At 35.7% G+C, this 18565-nt stretch overlaps 2 protein-coding genes across 3 annotated transcripts; one reads left to right on the top strand and one right to left on the bottom strand.

Annotated features, from left to right (window-relative positions):
* Positions 1-13200: 13200 nt before the first annotated feature.
* Positions 13201-15896, top strand: LOC105217325 (KAT8 regulatory NSL complex subunit 2-like). Of its 2 annotated transcripts, none has more exons than XM_011192264.2 (5): positions 13201-13849; positions 13909-14101; positions 14163-14326; positions 14400-14803; positions 15570-15896. In XM_011192264.2, the coding sequence occupies exons 1-5, from the start codon at positions 13357-13359 to the stop codon at positions 15738-15740; spliced, it is 1425 nt and encodes a 474-aa protein (XP_011190566.2). In that variant the 5' UTR covers positions 13201-13356; the 3' UTR covers positions 15741-15896. The 2 variants fall into 2 exon arrangements, with proteins under 2 accessions (XP_011190566.2, XP_011190567.2); XM_011192265.2 differs by lacking the exon at positions 15570-15896 and adding an exon at positions 15191-15336 and having other exon boundaries at positions 13202-13849.
* A 1100-nt stretch (positions 15897-16996) lies between these two features.
* On the bottom strand, positions 16997-18194 carry LOC105217326 (uncharacterized). The gene is made up of 4 exons (XM_011192266.3): positions 17939-18194; positions 17663-17873; positions 17465-17595; positions 16997-17397 (listed from the first exon to the last, which is right to left on the bottom strand). The coding sequence occupies exons 1-4, from the start codon at positions 17958-17960 to the stop codon at positions 17051-17053; spliced, it is 711 nt and encodes a 236-aa protein (XP_011190568.1). The 5' UTR covers positions 17961-18194; the 3' UTR covers positions 16997-17050.
* Positions 18195-18565: the final 371 nt, after the last annotated feature.

Here is an 18565-nt window from a genome sequence, read left to right as displayed (position 1 = left end):
ATCAAACGATTTATTTGAGTTAGTTTTCTGTATTGAAGTATCCTTAAATAAAAAAAGATGGCTACTTCGGTTGAACTCGAATAGCAAAATATTACTCGGCTTGAATCGGAGTATTGTAAAATAAACAAAAATTATCCCTTGAGAATGAGTTCCGAAAATTTTGAGAAACACAACTAACTTCACTTTACAAAAACAGTCTGTAAATCGGTTGAATTCGTTTTATTTGTGGATTAATCGCTTTAGTGATGTACTCTATGTAGATATATTATTATTTAATATTTCACAAAAAAATGTTTGTAAATAATGAAAAGTTTTTGTTTTTTTAGATAATTTGTTTAGATATTTGCTTTGTCTTTTCGTTTTTTATCGAATTTACAGCTATAGGCAGAGTCGTCACATAACTAATACGAAATTTTATGCGAGTTATGGTGTTCTTTTGCTGCTCGGTACTTCTCTTTTAGGCAACTGAAATCTATATAAGTATATTGTTCATTGATTTTCATTTTTTCATCAATTTCATAAACAAATTTTCATTCGGACAAGTTTGAAAAAGGGTAGGTGAAATATTAACCGAATTTTTATATATTTCTCCAGAATGAATAAAAAATCTCAAATTTTATTATTCCAACTACAAAATTGTCATTAAAATCTTCTACTCAGTCTTTAATTAAAACAAGCTACAAACGCAAACCCATTACTTAGAAGTAAAAATATATTCATCATCAGCGTGCAACCACAAGTAATTACTCACACATGAAATTACAGCAATTTATTGAAAGCAGCAAATTATTTTAGTGTAGATTATACATATATGTGTGTAAGTAAGTATTTAACTATATTAAGATGGTGCTAAAACTCATATGAGAGGTATTTATCATTCTTTAAAAGACAATGGATATGATCTAAGTGGAAGGTATCATTGTTTGTATAAGGTCATTTTTTCAAAAAAAAAAAAAAAAAAAAAAAAAAGCATTTTTATTTTTATTTTATTGAACTAGAATTTAGTCTACTAATAACTTCTACTAAATACTTCCTCATTGCAGCACCACACTAATGTCTATATGTGTATGTATAATAAATCCACCTTCTTTGCGAATTTCCGCACACGTGCACACGAACTAACAGCATTAACCTCTCGGTTGAACACCTACATTTATTAACATCAAAAACTAAACAAATACTACAACTACAACAATAAATGTGCGGCAGTGAATCGTTAATTCAAAGCATATTTCACGGCGCCTTTGCAGGTCAGTAAACAGGCAGAGATTTGTGATCTCCAGCAGAAGCAGGCAAGATATGCAGGTGAAATGTCTTATACTTCATAGATACACACATTCATACAAACATACTTATATACAATACATACCAACAAATGCGGTTATGTGCGCAAACAAATGAGAGTAAACAAATGGTTTTAAGCATGCCATAATTGTGTCTTCACATAACTAGTACACTTGTACAGACTCACACATACACTGAAATGCACACATACTCATAAAAGCCTCTATATGCCACTCCTCCACATACACCAGCTCTCCTTGCACTAATCACGCATGTGTGCGCTTGTGTGCGGTGTATTCCAATTTGGGCTACTCGCTTCACTCCAATTACCCACAGAGATAAAAGCATTAGAGTATTCACATAAATAATCATATGTAACTCTACTAGTCATAGGCATGTACATATTTATGTATGCGTCTACCGCACATTAGTACTCATATAAGACACCGAACATCATTCTCATACATATGTATTCGCGCGTAGTTATTTATGCCTCACCACAAAGTATGCCAACTCGGCATGTGCTGCTGGTAGCAAAGTACTCATTAAGACGTTAAGTGAATTGTTAATGAACCGCTTGTTTTCCTAGCCGCACCAAGTATATAATTAAGCAGATTCTTCTACTGTGAATAACAATAAAAATTATGTGTTGTGAACATTAAAGTCAGATTACATACGCAATTTTTGGTGAGAGATAAAAATTTTGTTAATTTCCGTAAGTATTCGCTTAAAGAAGTTATATGCTGACTTTTTGAAAGCTTTTTATTTTACAGATTTCATCGAACTTGTTGTAGAAAAGGATTTCAGTCTTCACAACCTTTATGTCTTCCACATAAAGTAAATTGACTGTTTAGGAATGCTTTCAAAAGATTTTTGTCAATTTTAGTAACCTCAACGGGGATCTGAGCAACTGCAGTCGAAGTTCCGATCAGAAAGCTTCAGCTAAGGTGTCTTCCTTCCTTTTATGTCCGCATTTGACGTTCTATATGTGTGACTACTACGTCTCATTAGTTTTCCCTTCTGCCTTAGTAAATTGAATCAGTGAAATACTTCTTAACTGCTCTGTCTAGTTGTTTTTCCTTCTTCAAAATTCAAAAATATGTTCATTGTTTTAGTTATTGATTTAACTTATCCACCTTATCTATTGCTTATACTTATCCACCTCCAAAAGGCCGCAAGTATAATCAAATCTCGGTGTACGTATAGCTAATAATGCTGACTTGCCCAGGATTTAGTGATAGAACTCTCTGCATTGTTTAGTGTTCAATGGACACAACTCTCGTTGTACGTAACAACGGAAAAACAAACAAATAAGGAAAGGCTAAGTTCGAGTGCAATTTGACCCATGTAACACGAGATCATCATAAATAGTATATCAGGGTTGAGGATTCACTCATTTTTACCACCAAGGTATATCCAAGACTATTTGCTCACTTAATTTGGTTAAGATTTATACGGTATTAAGCCCATCGTATTTTTGAAGAACTTGAAAAAAAGGATATGGGAGCTACGGGAAGTTATGAACCGATTTTAAAAATTTTGGGTAAATAGACATACTGTTGGAATAAAAATATTCCCTTTGAATCAATTAAAATATTTGAGAGATTTAAGGGGTTATATGGGTTTTGCCGCGTAAAAAATTGCCTATTTTCAATATTTTTTTTTGCCATGTAAAAAATTATTTATTTATTTCAAACTTTTTTCTGTCTTATAGATGCATATTTTAAGAATAATTTCTGAAATTAAAAAAAAAGTAAAAATCCTCCATTGCGACGTCATTTCCGGTGACCCCTTGGAAAAAGGTGCCTACGCGTTGTCCCCTGACAGGATCATGCAAAATGAAAAAAACAAAAATAAGTGTTTTAGGTAAGACCATAATCTCGTGCTTGAGCGAAGGAAAGACAAAAAAAGTGAAATTTGGAACTTTGGCAGACATTTTTCCAAAAAAATAAAAATTTCGGTCAAATTTGCTGGAGATTTTGTTTTTTTTTTTAAATAGTTGTAATTGAAAAAAATAAAATCCTTCGTTCAAGCACGAGTAAATTGTACCTCGAACAGCTATTCAATACGGCGGCGAAGAAGTGGTAAGGTGCATGCATCAGCTTTTTTGTAAAATATGGTTCTCTGCCCAATCCATAAAAAGGGAGACCCCACAATCTGCGCCAACTACCGTGGTATAAGTCTCCTCAATATCGCATATAAGGTCCTGTCGAGCGTATTGTGTGAATGATTAAAGTCCACCGTCAATGAACTGATTGGACCTTATCAGTGTGGCTTTAGACCTGGACCAGATATTCACGAAGCGCCAAGCGAAAAGACCCGAGAGAGAAGAATCGACACTCACCACCTTTTCATCGAAGCTTTCGATAGCACGAAAAGGAGCTCCCTCTATGCCACGATGTCTGAATTTGGTATCCCTACAGTTTCGTAAGCTTGTAAACTGACGCTGAGCAATACCAAGAACTCCGTCAGGATCGGAAAGGACCTCTCCGAGCCGTTCGATACCAAACCAGGTTTCAGACAGGGTGACTCACTATCGTGCGACTTCTTCAATCTATTGCTGGAAAATATAATACGAGCTGCAGAGCTAAATTGAGAAGGTACAATCTTCTATAAGAGTGTAAAGCTGCTGGCGTACGCTGATGATATTGATATCATCGGAAGCAATAACCGCGCCGTTTGTTCTGCTTTTTTTCAGACAAGACGAAATATCTCCTGTCATCAAACAAACAGTCATAACTCTGAAGTTGTAGATAGTTTCGTCTACAACAATGTCAGCCTCGAAATCCAACGCAGAATCACTCAACAGGTGCTACTTTGGACTGAGTAGACAATTGAAAAGTAAAGCCCTCTCTCGACGAACAAAAATCAAACTCTACAAGTCGTTCATTATTCCCGTCCTGATGTATGGCGCTGAAGCGTGGACGATGACAACATCCGATGAGACGACTCTTGGGGTTTTCGAGAGAAAGGTTTTGCGCAAGATTTATGGTCCTCTAAACATTGGCAACGGCGAATACCGCAGACGATGGAACGATGAGCTGTATGATTTATACGACGACATTGACATAGTTCAGCGAATAAAAAGACAGCGGCTACGCTGGCTAGGTCATGTTGTACGGATGGAAGAAAACACTCGCTCTGAAAGTGTTCGATGTAGTACCCGCTGGAGGAAGCCGCGGAAGAGGACGACCTCCACTCCGGTGGAAAGACCAAATAGAAAGTGACCTGGCGTCACTTGGTGTTTCCAATCGCTTAAAGCGGTTCCTACGCCAAATATATATAAATATATAAGTTATATATAATTCGTTTAGCTTAATGACTTACAAACAACCGTTATGTGAACAAATAAATATACTCTCTTAGTAACTTTGTTGCGAGAGTATAAAAAATCCGATCTTTTCCGACGTCTACATAATCGATACGGGAATAAGAACTCGTACCTCTCCTTATTCCTCCCAGGCCCATTTCGATTATGATAAAAATTTTAACATTTCGCAAAAAAAGATATTTATTCTTACTGCATTTCGAATTCGCTTACTTTTTATTTATTTACATACTTATTTCGTTTTTATTCATCACTTCAAAAATAAACTTTCTTCTGCACTTTCATTCCTAATGGACAAGAGAATTATTCGCAAAAAGCATTGCAACCACTTGGCGCCACAGCTGGCGAAAGTAAAAATATGCAAATACAAAATTTTGTTGACTTTTGACATTTGACAGTCTGACACTTTGTCTGACAAAGCAGACTAAAGTTGTTGGTTTTGAAGTGTATTTTTCATTATTTAAAAAGTTGATTTCGCTAGAGAAGGAGGTGAATAAATTTTTATGAAATGATAAAGTTACAACAATATGCAAGATACGAGAGAGTATGGGTATACCTGCTTAAAGTGGTATAAATACTTGATATTCTATAGTTAATCTACTAAATTTATACCAATTGTTTGTTCGATTCGCCATTCACTTAAGCATTTTAATGAAATGTCTTTCAGCTAGAAATACAGTTGCCAAAACAACTTTTATTTGACGAAAGGAAGAATTTTAGTACCGAGACTTTCTAAAGAATATATACATATTAACATCGTTTGGAAAATTATTTGCTAGGAAATAGCTACTGAGGACACATTTACACATACTGCTTAACTCTTCACCTACTATTTACCCCTTTCTCACACACATAACTGTTGAGCTGTCACGCCAATTATAGTCTAAATTAATTAAATTCTCGCTTATAATTAGCTTTGAATTGAATGATGGGAAATACACATACATATACTTATATGTACTGTTATTTGAAACATAAGCAGTTACAAACTAATAACTGTCACTATGTGCATTTCAACGGCTTATTATACTACCTTCAGGCGAAACTGCCTTGTATTGTCGCGGCTAATTAATTTTGTGTTTGTTAGGGCTCATGACAGCCAATCGCCTTTTGTTCCGCCTTCACCAAGACTTCGTGTTATTAAATGTGGCAAATAGAACAGCAAACTAGGACTGGCCTATTACTATGTATTATATGAGGTTATTTTAACTAATCCCATTGGCATTTAAAGCGGATTCTAGAGGGAGGAGACACATAAGAGAGTTTTGAATTCCTATGCTATTTTAATGGTCTCATGCACAATTAATTTGAATCTATCTTATGTCAGGCTAAATCGATATATCAAGATGGTAACTGTATTATCCGTGAGTTAAGAAGTTTAAAAATCCTAAGTTCTTTTGCCAAAGCTAGAGTCGCCGGGTACCTAAGACAGCTGGCCGTATATGAATCCAATCCAATTCGTGGCTTAAACTGCTGTGGAATATTATGTTCAAAGTGATATTCTCTCTAATCGACAATATTAACTTTTTACAAGTCTCTACAGTTAGGACACTAATTATTGAAACTTTTCTCTCTTCATTGCTTCATGTTATATTTCCTTGGAAATATGAGTAAATTGTTTCATCTTGCATTGGTTAAATATGAATTGGAGCCGTCATAAGTAAAATTAAAAATATATTCTGTCTTGATAGCACACGAAATTGCTTCGTCCTTGATCGATTCGTCAATTCTTATATGCTTATTTTTATATACTTATGTGGCCAGTTACTCACATAAAAGTGTTGAATTCTCCATCCTCTTATTCGTGGACCATCTTTCAAGTCTTTACGATCTTTATAGCTAGTTGAGAATTTCAATTACTAGTAGTGATATCAAGCATAATTGCAGGAGCATCCACATCTAACCTGGAAATTATACAATCTTTATTTTTATACTCTCGCAACAAAGTTGCTAAAGATACTATTATAGTATTGTTCACATAACGGTTGGTTGTAAGACCTAAAACTAAACGAATTAGATTTAGGGTTGTATCAAAATTATCAGGATGACAAGCAAAGCTCAAATCCGATGTCTGTCTGTTAATCCGTATGTCCGTCCGTCCGTGCAAGCTGTAACTTGAGTTAAAATGGAGATATCTTGATGAAACTTGGAAGACGTATTTCTTGGCACCATAAGAAAGTTAGGTTCGAAGATGGGCGTAATCGGATCACCGCCTCGCCCCAAAATGGCGATAACCAAAAACATATAAAGAGCCATAACTAAGCCATAAATAAGGCAATCGCAATATGAAGGGGCATATGTGGATGTAATTTTTTTGAGGAAGTGAGCGTTGTCCCACCCCCTACTAATATTTGTGTACATATCTCGTAAACTACTAAAGCTTTTTTGATTCGTTTCTTTTAGGTACTACCTTATACAATCTGAATATGGAGGAAATCGGATTATAACCACGCCCACCTCCCATACAGAGTTATGTTGGAAACTACTAAAAATACTTTCATTCAGTCTGGTGGTTCAGAAGCCTTAAATTTCATTATAAAGATGGCACAGAAGGGCTGCACTCAAAATGGTACACAAAATTGAACTTGGTTCCGCCCGCTTATGGGTAAAAAACCATATCTTCGAAACTCCTCGGGCAATTTCAATGAAATTCCATTCAAATTATCTTCTTGGCTTCCCAATGATATGTTGTTAACATAGTCCAAATCGGTTCACAACCACGCCTACTCCCCGTATACGAGAGCTTTGTCGATCTGAATCGTTTACTTTTCAAAATATAAAGTTAGTACTAGTGAAGATATCGGCACGGAACTTTGCAAAAATACTGAATTTAAAGAGTGACATCGCCTTTCTAAAAATCGTCGAAATCGGCCCATAAGTTGTCAATAGCCTATATATCAAATATGAGGGACTCAGTGCTTCTAACAAATTTTTTACCGAAAATATAGGTAAGTCTAAATTAATAAAATTAAATAAATAAACTGCGAGAGTATAAAATATTCGGTGACATCCCAACTTAGCCCTTTTTTACTTGTTATTTTTTAATTTAAGTTTCAAACGTGCTGTTTCGACTGGTTCGAACCATGAGGAGAGTTAGTTCGATATTAGATGTGTCGGGTTCTGTGGACACACAAAGAGATGGTTGGTATCATGTGGGGACTCATTGCATGCAGGACATGTATTCAGTATATCGGGGTCTAGTCTGAATAAGTTGAAGCTTAACCTGTTACAGTAATCAGAACGAAGCTTCTCTTTACTCCTTCTTTCTCAGGAATCTCTGAATCACTGTCTGAATCACTGCCTATCGAGGGACGACGGTTATTAAAACAGATACTATCAATTAGAGTAACTCATATTGTCTGGTATAGTAGTTCCTTATCGTTAATTTACCATATAAACAAATTGTATTTCAGTCGTCTTTGTAAGTTTATTCAAGATTTTAATAATCAATGTTTTTTTCTGAGAATTCTTATGCATTAAGCATTAAGCGTTATTAAGCATCCTGCCAATCGCAAGCATCAGCTTAACTCTCAAACGATAGCCTCCAGCCCTACACTGCGTCAAAGTCAACGCTTTAAATTAGCTTGTCTGCTTTGCCTGTGACAAAAGAAATTGACTGCAAAGGCATAGTACTCGTATTTGTCGGATAGTGAACACTTTCTTTTGCTTTCAATAAATAAAAGGATAATTCTTTGCTAGCGGTAGCTTAGCTTTGACAGAGCTCATTAAAAGCGAGGAAATGTAGTTCTATTATTAAAAAAATTGCGGAAAAATATATACTCAATAGAGTCAGTTATGTATCAGGCATAATCAAAGAGTAAACATACATCCTCTACTTATATATAAGTTTTAATATACTATATGTACATAAGTATATATACTTTCCTAATGTAGTCCATATCAAAACCCTCTAAAGTACACAGAAAGTACTTTTTTAATTCTTATGAGAGCACTTTAGAGCAGCACATAACTTCGTTAGCACACTTTTAGGCGCATACGCCCGCTTTTATACACACAGGTAAGTACTTTCATACAGAAGCGAGTTTTCCATATTTTCCTCGGCACGACTTTCAAGGAGTTCACAGCGGTAGCAAGTCATTAACGCTTCAATGAGTAAAAACTAAAATGGCAACGCCGCACATTTGCATATACACATATTCATACACAATGACTATGTTGCTCATTTACCTGGTCTGGTCTAGACGAACACTTAAACACGTTCTGACCAGAAGCTACTCAACAACTTACAACAAACTAGCGGCCTCTCACTGTTATTGCAGGTTATGAGTGGCGCGAAGGAGTGGGTGAAGGGTTTTAAAAATGAGTTGCGTGTCTTTTAGTTGTTACGAAAACAATAATGTGGTCATGGAAAGTCTTTGTAATTGGAGAATGTGCGCAATAAATAGACGAGCGTTACAAGGAAATGTGATAAAAATAATTATCGAAGAAAGGTGATACATTTTAAATAATGGGGGTTATAAGAACGGTTAAATTAAGAAATAGTTTAAGCTGTTGAAGGAGGGGAGGAGTTAGGAGGACACTGAATGATAAATTTATTTGTATGTAGTATAAAAATAGCAGTGACGATACGCAATTACGCAATTTAAAATGGGCATCTGTCTCGTATTATAATCAATTCACGAATATGATATCTTCAACCCAGTGGGCCTAGAAAAGTTCATTAAACCGAAGATGAGTTAACAAAGGGAATATAAAACAAACCTACCGAATTGCTTTGGATGGAGAAGAAGAATTAAGCTTAGGCCTGCGATAAATAGAAGTATATACTACGTTTTATATATATATAGCTCTAGACTGGGATTTGGCATATTTCGACTGCAACAAGTTTCCAAAGAACTTAGCTGATCCTACCTTCAGTGATCTGAATTACTGTATTGCGGAGTATAATTCTCATGTCTCCTTCTCTTCTTCACAGTCCTACGAGACGTTGGCGAGACATAGCCGGTGGAGAAGAGGGGCGATGACCGTCTTCACGGAAGGATCTAAATTCAGAGGGAAAGTTGGAGGAGGAATCTTCTGCAAGGAGCTTAGCGTCAAAACCTGCTGTAGGCTACCGCATCACTGCAACATTTTTCAAGCGGAAGTGGATTACTCAGAAGGGCTCCCGCTGTCCAAGCATTCACTTGGATAGTAGAGCGGTGAATTCTGGCCATGTATTCGCACAAATCAAGTCAAGGAGTGCTTCTACCTACTTTAGTATAAGATTCGTTTTGACTTGCACAGCGATGAGCTTGCGCGTAATGGGATCCAAGCTGCAATCTCATCAGATTGGAAACAAGCTGGTGCACCATTATCCTCCTATCTCTCCGTTGAATGAACACGGTAGATGTTGGACAACGATCCCTACAAAAGCGTGTTCGAAATCATTCATAAGGTGGATCGCAGGAGATCTACTGAGCTATTTGCTCTCAACATGGTTTAACACGCCGTAATGGTTGGAGGCCTTAGTGGACACTATCCGATGGGGCGGCATATAGCCCCAGGCTAAATATCCTGTCGGTTGCAAATTGCCAATGTTGCATAAAAGAAGGTGGGAACAAGACATCGAGACACTTTCTCCTTCAATGTCCAGCTTTCGCTAGATTGCAGCTGAAACCTCTTGGCAGGATGAACTTTGGATACTCCGTGGAACTGTTCCGAATACAAATTAATTGCCTTAACAAACTCGTAAAAGGCTAAAAGCGTTCTTCATCCACCCTTTAACTGAATCTAACTTAACCTGGCGCCAATGAGATGGTATTACAAAATATATATTTGAAAGGATTTTTACCGTTGTTTTGCTGCAAGACGATAACTTCAAATGCTATTCTTTGAATGTTTCCAATTGCCTTTCAGACAGCCAACGGACGCACATCATTATACATCTGAAAAACTGAAGGCTATTTCGATAGGTTCTTAAGATTGAGGACAAAGTCATGACGAGAACACTGCAGCTTCCATACGGTAATTTGTTCGGTGCTTTCAGTTAATGATTTATTCAAGGTCATTATGAAGGCATATCCCCTTAAGAAGTTAATTAAGAACTGCCTGCCAATTTCAAATCCGCTTTATTAAACGTTATTCTAAATTTTAGATTTGTTAAAGAATAAAGAAAATCAGCCTTGGCTTTGGCTGGACTTCATAGACATTTTTCTCATGCGTAGGTATATACTATATACAATTATCTCCGAATGTCATATGCATTTCTGCCTGCATTTCCGTTCCCATCGAACTCCGTAAAGACTACTCATTTGATGACTTCTGACAAGTAGGGTCAAAGGAGAGCCAAGAACATTACACACCAAAGAAAGGAAAAATCAAAACAAAAGCGACAATCAACAGACATTTCGCAAAAGTACACACACACACTCAAATTACATATGTACCGCACTATATACATATATATGTACATATGGGTGTGCACATATCAAAGGACAGGCAAAAAAGAATGCTCAGCTGTTGAGTGGTCGCTCTGTATATGTCACACAATGTGCAAGCAATTGATGCATAACGCTTCGGACGGCTGAGTTTGAAATGCAAAGATAGCGCCATTGTAGATAAGATTGCAAAAAAGGAAGAAATGCAATTTACGAGAACTACTACAAAAACAATAGCAATGCTAGAGACAGACAGCGACGCAGCGTGTGAAATGGAAAATTAAGTAAGTGACCATAGAATTTGGGCGTTTTCTTAAACCTCTCATTATCCCAATAGGCAGTGGATACTTCCGTTACCTGTGACGGGCTATCATAGTATTGGAAGAAATCTCTGCAAATCTTATTTGTGGTTCATTAATTTTGCGATGCCATGAGACTGATTGCGCGACACATTGTTTATGAGCAGCGTAGACAAGTCCTTCAAGGTGTTGAATTGTAGAATGCAGACTCTATTGCCGTCAATGTGGCGACCTTTCGTTGTAATGGGCCTATTATAAAATTTGGTAAATTAAATTCTTGATTCCGAAAAGATGTGATCATATGGAAACGTTTCCATAAATCCTTACAAGTCATTTTTCTCTTTATGTTTAATTAGCTTCATGTGAAATTACTAAAAGGCAGTGATGTCGAAAATCTCTGAAAATCAATTAATATCCTTTTGAAATCGACTAAACATTTCCTTTCCAATGTACCTCCGAACATTCGTAAATATAATTCTCAATGAAGTAAAAGATGTTTTTTGCGAAATTCGTGGGCCCCCAATTTTAAGCCCAAAGAGCTCTGGGATGCTGAATACAGCGACTTCTATCTGAACGTGAGGATAATATTTCGTCGTACCTGGTGTTTGGTCACTTCGGACAAGAAGATCAACTTTGAAGCTACTTCAGAGCAGTACTTGGCGTTGTGCCAAGGTTGACGGCCACTAATTTCTGGGATTCAAAAGGAGTGATCTGCTTATTGAAGGTCGCCTTAGTTACAGAGTTCTATTATGGGCATTTGAACCGATTGGACCATCCAAAGTTTTCGATTTTATACTCTAGCATAACGGTTTTTTTGTAAGTCCTAAAACTAAACGAGTTAGATATAAGGTTATATATACCTAAGTGAAGGAGGACGAAGAGTTAAGTTTAAATCTGGATGTCTGTCTGTCCGTCCGCCCGTGCAAGCTGTAACTTGAGTAAAAATTGAGATATCTTAATGAAACTTGGTACATGTGTTTCTTAGCACCACAAGAAGGTTCGTATATGAACGGAATCGGACCACTGCCACGCCCACAAAATGCCGATAACCGAAAACCTGTAAAGAGTCTTAAATAATATGAAAGTGAACTTTGGTACAAAGGATCGTTCTAAAAGGGACGTATTTGGATGCAATTTTTATGGGAGAGTGGGCGTGGCCCCGTCACCTACTAAGTTTTTTGTATATATCTCGTAAACTACAAAAGCTAGAACAACGAAACTCTCTAGAGTCGTTACCTTCAGGCACTTCCTTATACAGTCTCCCATACAAAGGTTATTATGAAAACTACTAAAAATTCTTTAACTCAGTAGTACTTATAAGTCAAAAAGCATATTTCCGAAACTACTTGACCAATTTTAATGAAATTTGGTTCATAATATTTTCTTGGCAGTTCATAACCACGCCTACTTCCCATATACCAGAACATTGAAGCTGATCTACATCGCTTACTTTACAATATTTAAAGTAAAAACTTTTCGTAAATACTGCATTTATACTATGGCATAGCCCTTCAGAAATCGAACCATAACAATAGGAACACAGTGCTTCTAGTAAGTCTCTCAGATATTTTGAAGAAATTCAGGGGGAATATTTTTCTTATAATAATATGTCTCCGTGCCAAAAATGAGTGAAATCGGGTTATAACTTACCCTAGCACCCATATACCTAATAATAGGATTTTCACATTTCAATGGACTTTAATTACTTGTCGAACAACCCTTCTTTATCAAATTATAAATTTTTGTTTGTACTCTCTCCTATAGATTTAACTAATAATATTATTAGTAAAATTTAAAAATAACAAATAATTACTAAAGATTTTATATTTAAAACAGCATAGTATGGTAACACCATCAATAGCAGACAATCGATAATTAACAGTTATCGATATCTGCGATTTTGTTCATACTCTTCTCTAATTGCACAACAAATTTCGTACTTACAGTTTTTATTGCAGCGTGATTTTGTGTCTAAAACTTTTCTCCTTCGTAATATGTGAATTTCAGATTGGAAGACAAATAAAATAAAAAGAACTGGTGATAAAAGATAATTGGAAGTTTTCTCAAAATGTCTGCCGGTTGTTCTCATTCACGCCAAAGACAATTTTTACGTTACGGCGGTAGCATACAAGAATTACGCGAGCAATTACATCAGGAAATCGAAAACAAAGCAAAACGTTGTTCTAATTCCACCTATGAATGTTCAATACCACGTGTAGATGGGTATGAATATTGCATGCGGCATATACTACAAGATCCATGCGGCAACTTCCGACAATGCACTTTTATTTACCCCAATGGACGTAAATGTGCCAATGCACTGCAAAAGCATGACATAAAAAAAGATCCGGCATTGACAACGCTTTGTTTTGAACACAATCGCCAAGCGCAGCTACAGAAAACGCATGCTACAGTTGGAAAATTGAAGCGCACTGACACCAATGAAGTATTGTTAAACAACTTGGCGCATCACATCAATATCGAAGATGTACAGCCGGAGGAGACAATTGCAGAGCAAGATGAAGAGATTGATGTGGTGTCGCCACATGTGGCGCCTTTTGGTGTGTAAATAGTACATACAAAATGATATTAAGATAATAACATTTAATCTAATTTACAGTTGCATATGATCAGGTGAATAACCTTAATACAGCGTTATCGAACATGCAGAAAAGACGACGCATTCTAGATTATGCGTCTGATAGCTCTAGTGAAGATAATGAACCGCACAACATAAACAACACAGCACGAGGTTATGAATTCAACGAGTCTGACGATGATAGCGCGGACTCAGCACCTGAGGATTTATTAAAGTAGTTGACAAATTGAGTTTTATTTTTAAATGTATTAGTAACATTACTCTTTACACTACAGGCATGCCGGTATATACACACGTGAAGAAGCGGTGCGCATTGCTGAAGCAAAACTCACTAAACTACAAGGTCTCTACATTGACCAAATCAATAGCTTGCATCACACACTCAAGGAACGCCGGCGTCGCTATTTACAAGCTTTACGTAAGGAACGTGAAATGTTATGTAAGTTTATTTACAGCATAATTCTATTTTACATATTTTTAATACAATATCTGTTGTCTATTACCAACCGTAGGCAGCATACATGATCAATTGAAGGATACGCCGCGTGAACGTAAACTCTACGATCAACTTAAGGCACTAAATACATATCATCGGCGTTATGGCGTTGAAGCAGTACTCTATAAGAAATTTAAAGAAAAGCGTTCACGCGCTACCGAAGGTTATGGGCATAAAGGTCCCGGCTTTACGAAATGTGCCTTCTCTGAGGGTGGTGTTAAGTGCGGTGAACGCGCCATGCCATGCTGTAAATACTGCCGCAAACATATTATGGAGGACAAAAAACAGATACTTTTCCATGCCTGTGAGGTGGAGAAGAGCGGCGTTGTGTGCCAGGAGCCAATACCGTGCATTTTCGATGATGCCTCAACTTGTATCTTGCATTTGGCAATACCCGCACGTCGTCAGTATATACAGAAGGTGTGTGCGTCGTAAAAAACAAACGCTTTTTTTCTTAACTAGTACTAACTATTAATTTGCATAGCGTTATGCAAAAATTATATAAAACGCGGTAAATTGGTGTTACATTTTGTGTGCGTGTGTCTTGAACAAATTACCATAAATAGTACTTAAAAATGCCAAAATGTATTTACCAGTTTACCAAATAAGCTTCTTACATTTAAACAGTACTTACTGATTGTATTTTTATTTAATGAAAAACAAATTATGAATATCGTTATTAAGTTTTCTAACTATTGTTTAGTTTTAATTTAGTTTATGACTGTTGCACTGCTTTTTGATTTCAATTTCGTGAAATCTTAACATTTTGTAATTGTAAATACACATCCGTTCTCCTCCATCTTACAGGATTACCCTAAATATGCTCCCATAACGTGAAGGAGCTCAATACAGGGAAAGGGTAATTTAAGACTGTGACGTTGTGAAAGCAAAATGAACAAATGATTAATTATAATATAAATATAATTAAATGAAATGTCCAATTAAAATATCAATTAACATTGCTTTTACTATGGCCAAATAATGTATGTATGTAATGTGCGAAAAGCGTTTCAAACTTAGGTACTAATTGTAACCACCAAAAGAAAACAAAAACCAAAACAAAAAATTAAACAGTAACAAAAGATTGCACAACCACTTAATGGAACTTAATCGTTAAGTAAATAGTGAATTTCACTATATCAATCATTAATGGTTTATACCGATTACACAATGTTTTTCTTTGCAGAAATATGAATCGGAAACTGAAGAAGACGATACAAAGGAAGAAACCGATTTTAAATCACCCAAGCAAACGAATGTTAAAACGGAAAATGCAGTTACAGCAACACCTACAACAAAAACAGCATTCTCACAGTGCAGTACGCGCGACGCCAAAGCTACGAAAACCAGTGAATAGAGAAATAGCGTGGTTCTAACTAGTTTTATTTTAAATGTACAATATTATGTCAAATGTTTTAAAAAGCTTTTAATATTTTAGAAATATTTTTTTTTTTTAACTTTTATTTAGAAAAATAACTTTAATAAACGTTGCAATATTTACATGACTAATAAAGTGCTAATCGTTTTTAAGCACAAATGATTTACAGCATATTGTTTAATTAGCTAAAAATTAACAACAAATGCAACCCAGTTGCTAAATTCTACGAATTATTTGCATATTCAAACTTGCAGCTTGTAATTCGCACGACTAATACATGAAAACAACGATCCGGCAGCGCATAACGATAAAGGGAAATGTATTTGCAGGTTAAAACCGTTTTGTAAATAAAATGATATAAATTCGAAAAATATTAAACGGAAATATGTATATCAGAATATATTTATTCTATTTAAATATAAATATTTCAAGTTTTAAAGATAAGATGAAAAGAAGAGATAAGCGAATGTATGTAAAAGGATCTAAGCCGTACCAAAGACCAGTCACACCAATGCAATGAACTACCAGCAGACTCTAGACAGTCGGTTCTACGTTACCAGAACGGTCCCGAATACTTATCCGACCAAGAACTGTCAAATCGGCGCATTCCTCAGAATTATTTGGAAAATATTTTATGCCGTTTCAACAATAACAACCAGCAGCTATAAATTATTTTTTGGAAATATTTTGCAACGTTAGAGCGAAATTGTAGAACGTAAGCAGGACTAGATGTAGCGACACCAAAGTTTGAAGAAAACGTAGAAACCCTGGTGCTAAAGCTACCTGTAAAGTTCAAACTTACAAATAAATATAAAAGGTGAAAACGCAATGAATTGTAGGCAGCGTTTTGAATTCAAGTGTTCATCATATGGAGATGTAAATAATAACTTCAGTTTCCGAATTCTTCTAAATCAATGTTGAGAAAAGCTTATTTTAAATTTTCTGTATAATGGAATAAAGAACTTGGTTGTTTAGACATCGCCGAATAAAGTTGTGTCTACAAGAACTATAACAATGAAATGCAAATAACGATTTTACCAATCCATTCACGTGCGTTAAGCATACAAGTGTTTATCATGACGAGCTGTGAATAATAGCTTCAGTTTGTCTAAATCTATAACTATGCTTAGAAAAGTGCATATTTGTAATGGAAAATAGTTTTCAGTAATTTACAGATCACACAATACAGTTGGTGTGACCACTTGTCAACATGTTAAATAATAAACTACACTTAATACACTATAAATATGACTCTTCTATTTTAACATAAACTTTACATAAATACATTGTTATTTTTTCTCTAAAAACTTAATAATAGCGTCTTTCAACTCGGTGTTAACTTCCCTAAACTTTTTCATGCACTCCGCCTTTTGTCGTTCAACTTCAAGTAACTGTCTTTCATTTTCTTCACTATTCCTTAAATATTGTATTATCTCTGTTGATAGTTCCTCGAATTTGTCCAACACTTTCATTTGAAATTGACTCGGTGCCTTCTTCTTTTTAGCGTGGGTTACACGCGCATAATTGCTGGTATGTGGAGATGCCGGCGGTGAAGGAACTGGCGGCAATGGAACTGGCGACGAAGGTGCAGACGGCGGTACGGTCGGTGAGAAGCATGATGCATTACAAGATTCCCCTATTAAATGGTAGTTTTATAGTTTTGTACTACAATAGAAAAATTATCTTTTAAAAGCATTGCATACCTTGAATGGATTTCATAGTGGATTCACAAAATGAATTTGTTTTGAAACGTCCGATTATCTGGTGGACTCTTCCGTAATGCGACCATGAAGATATTGATGCACCACTTTCCATCAAATACGCTTTTTCGTTGCTGGGTATGCAATATTAAATATCATTTAGTTATGTTTTTAATAAGAAAAGTATTATATGCCACATACCGATAACGCTGTGTAAAATTGGCCACTTTCACTTGCACCTCCCGCCCATTATACATATAGCCCAACTGTGCTAATCCTTCAGATATCTTCTCATAAATGTGCATATTTTTACGTGCAGCACGGAGCTCCACTACATACTCAGCCCACAAATCCAGAACGGCCAGCTCAGCTCCCTCAGTCCATGATAGGCGCTTCCGTTTTGCTTTTGGCGCTATTGAAAATAGTAAATTTGCGCATTTAAAATAAATTTTAATGAAATTACACTAATTTACTCACAATTCATGTTTTCCCTCTTCATTTTGCACCTTAATTGAACTAGCAATTAGCGATTGGCTTTTAATTACCCAAGCAGTGGCATACAGCGCAGGGTTGCATGCAAAATTTTATTCGATTTACATTCAATTGAAAATTAATTGTACAATACAGCAAAATTTACACTTTGTTAATTGTTTAAAATTAATGTTCTAGTCTAGTATTTTACTAATTATATTAATTAATCAGCTTTAAGGTTTGTGAATACACGATTACTGAAATGAAACGTTCAGTTTTATTTGTAAATTCTGTTTAATTTTGTCAGTCGCGTAGTGACAATCATGTATGCTTGACGCATACGCACGCACACGCGTGTCATGGAGTTGCGGTTTAGTTGTACTGCCATATGTTTGCAGTAAATTTTATTATTATTTTGTTGTTGCATTTAACAGCTTCCACTATCACAAAGAAATAAGTTAGAAATTATGTGATTTGTTTATATGGTATAAAATAATCTGCTAAGTTCTGTTGCTATTTTTGCGTTAAGAACTCAGTTGTGATAACACTGGAAGTAGTAAGTCAAGCTATTTCAACAAATCGGAAATTTCTGTAAGTTAAAATTGTTTACAAAAATTCCAAATAATTTCTACC

The sequence above is a fragment of the Zeugodacus cucurbitae genome, chromosome 3 (genome assembly GCF_028554725.1).
Source record: "Zeugodacus cucurbitae isolate PBARC_wt_2022May chromosome 3, idZeuCucr1.2, whole genome shotgun sequence".
NCBI classification, from domain to species: Eukaryota; Metazoa; Arthropoda; class Insecta; order Diptera; family Tephritidae; genus Zeugodacus; species Zeugodacus cucurbitae.
The sequence above is the reverse complement of the archived record's forward strand: the minus strand, read 5'-3'. Positions and strand labels throughout refer to the sequence as shown.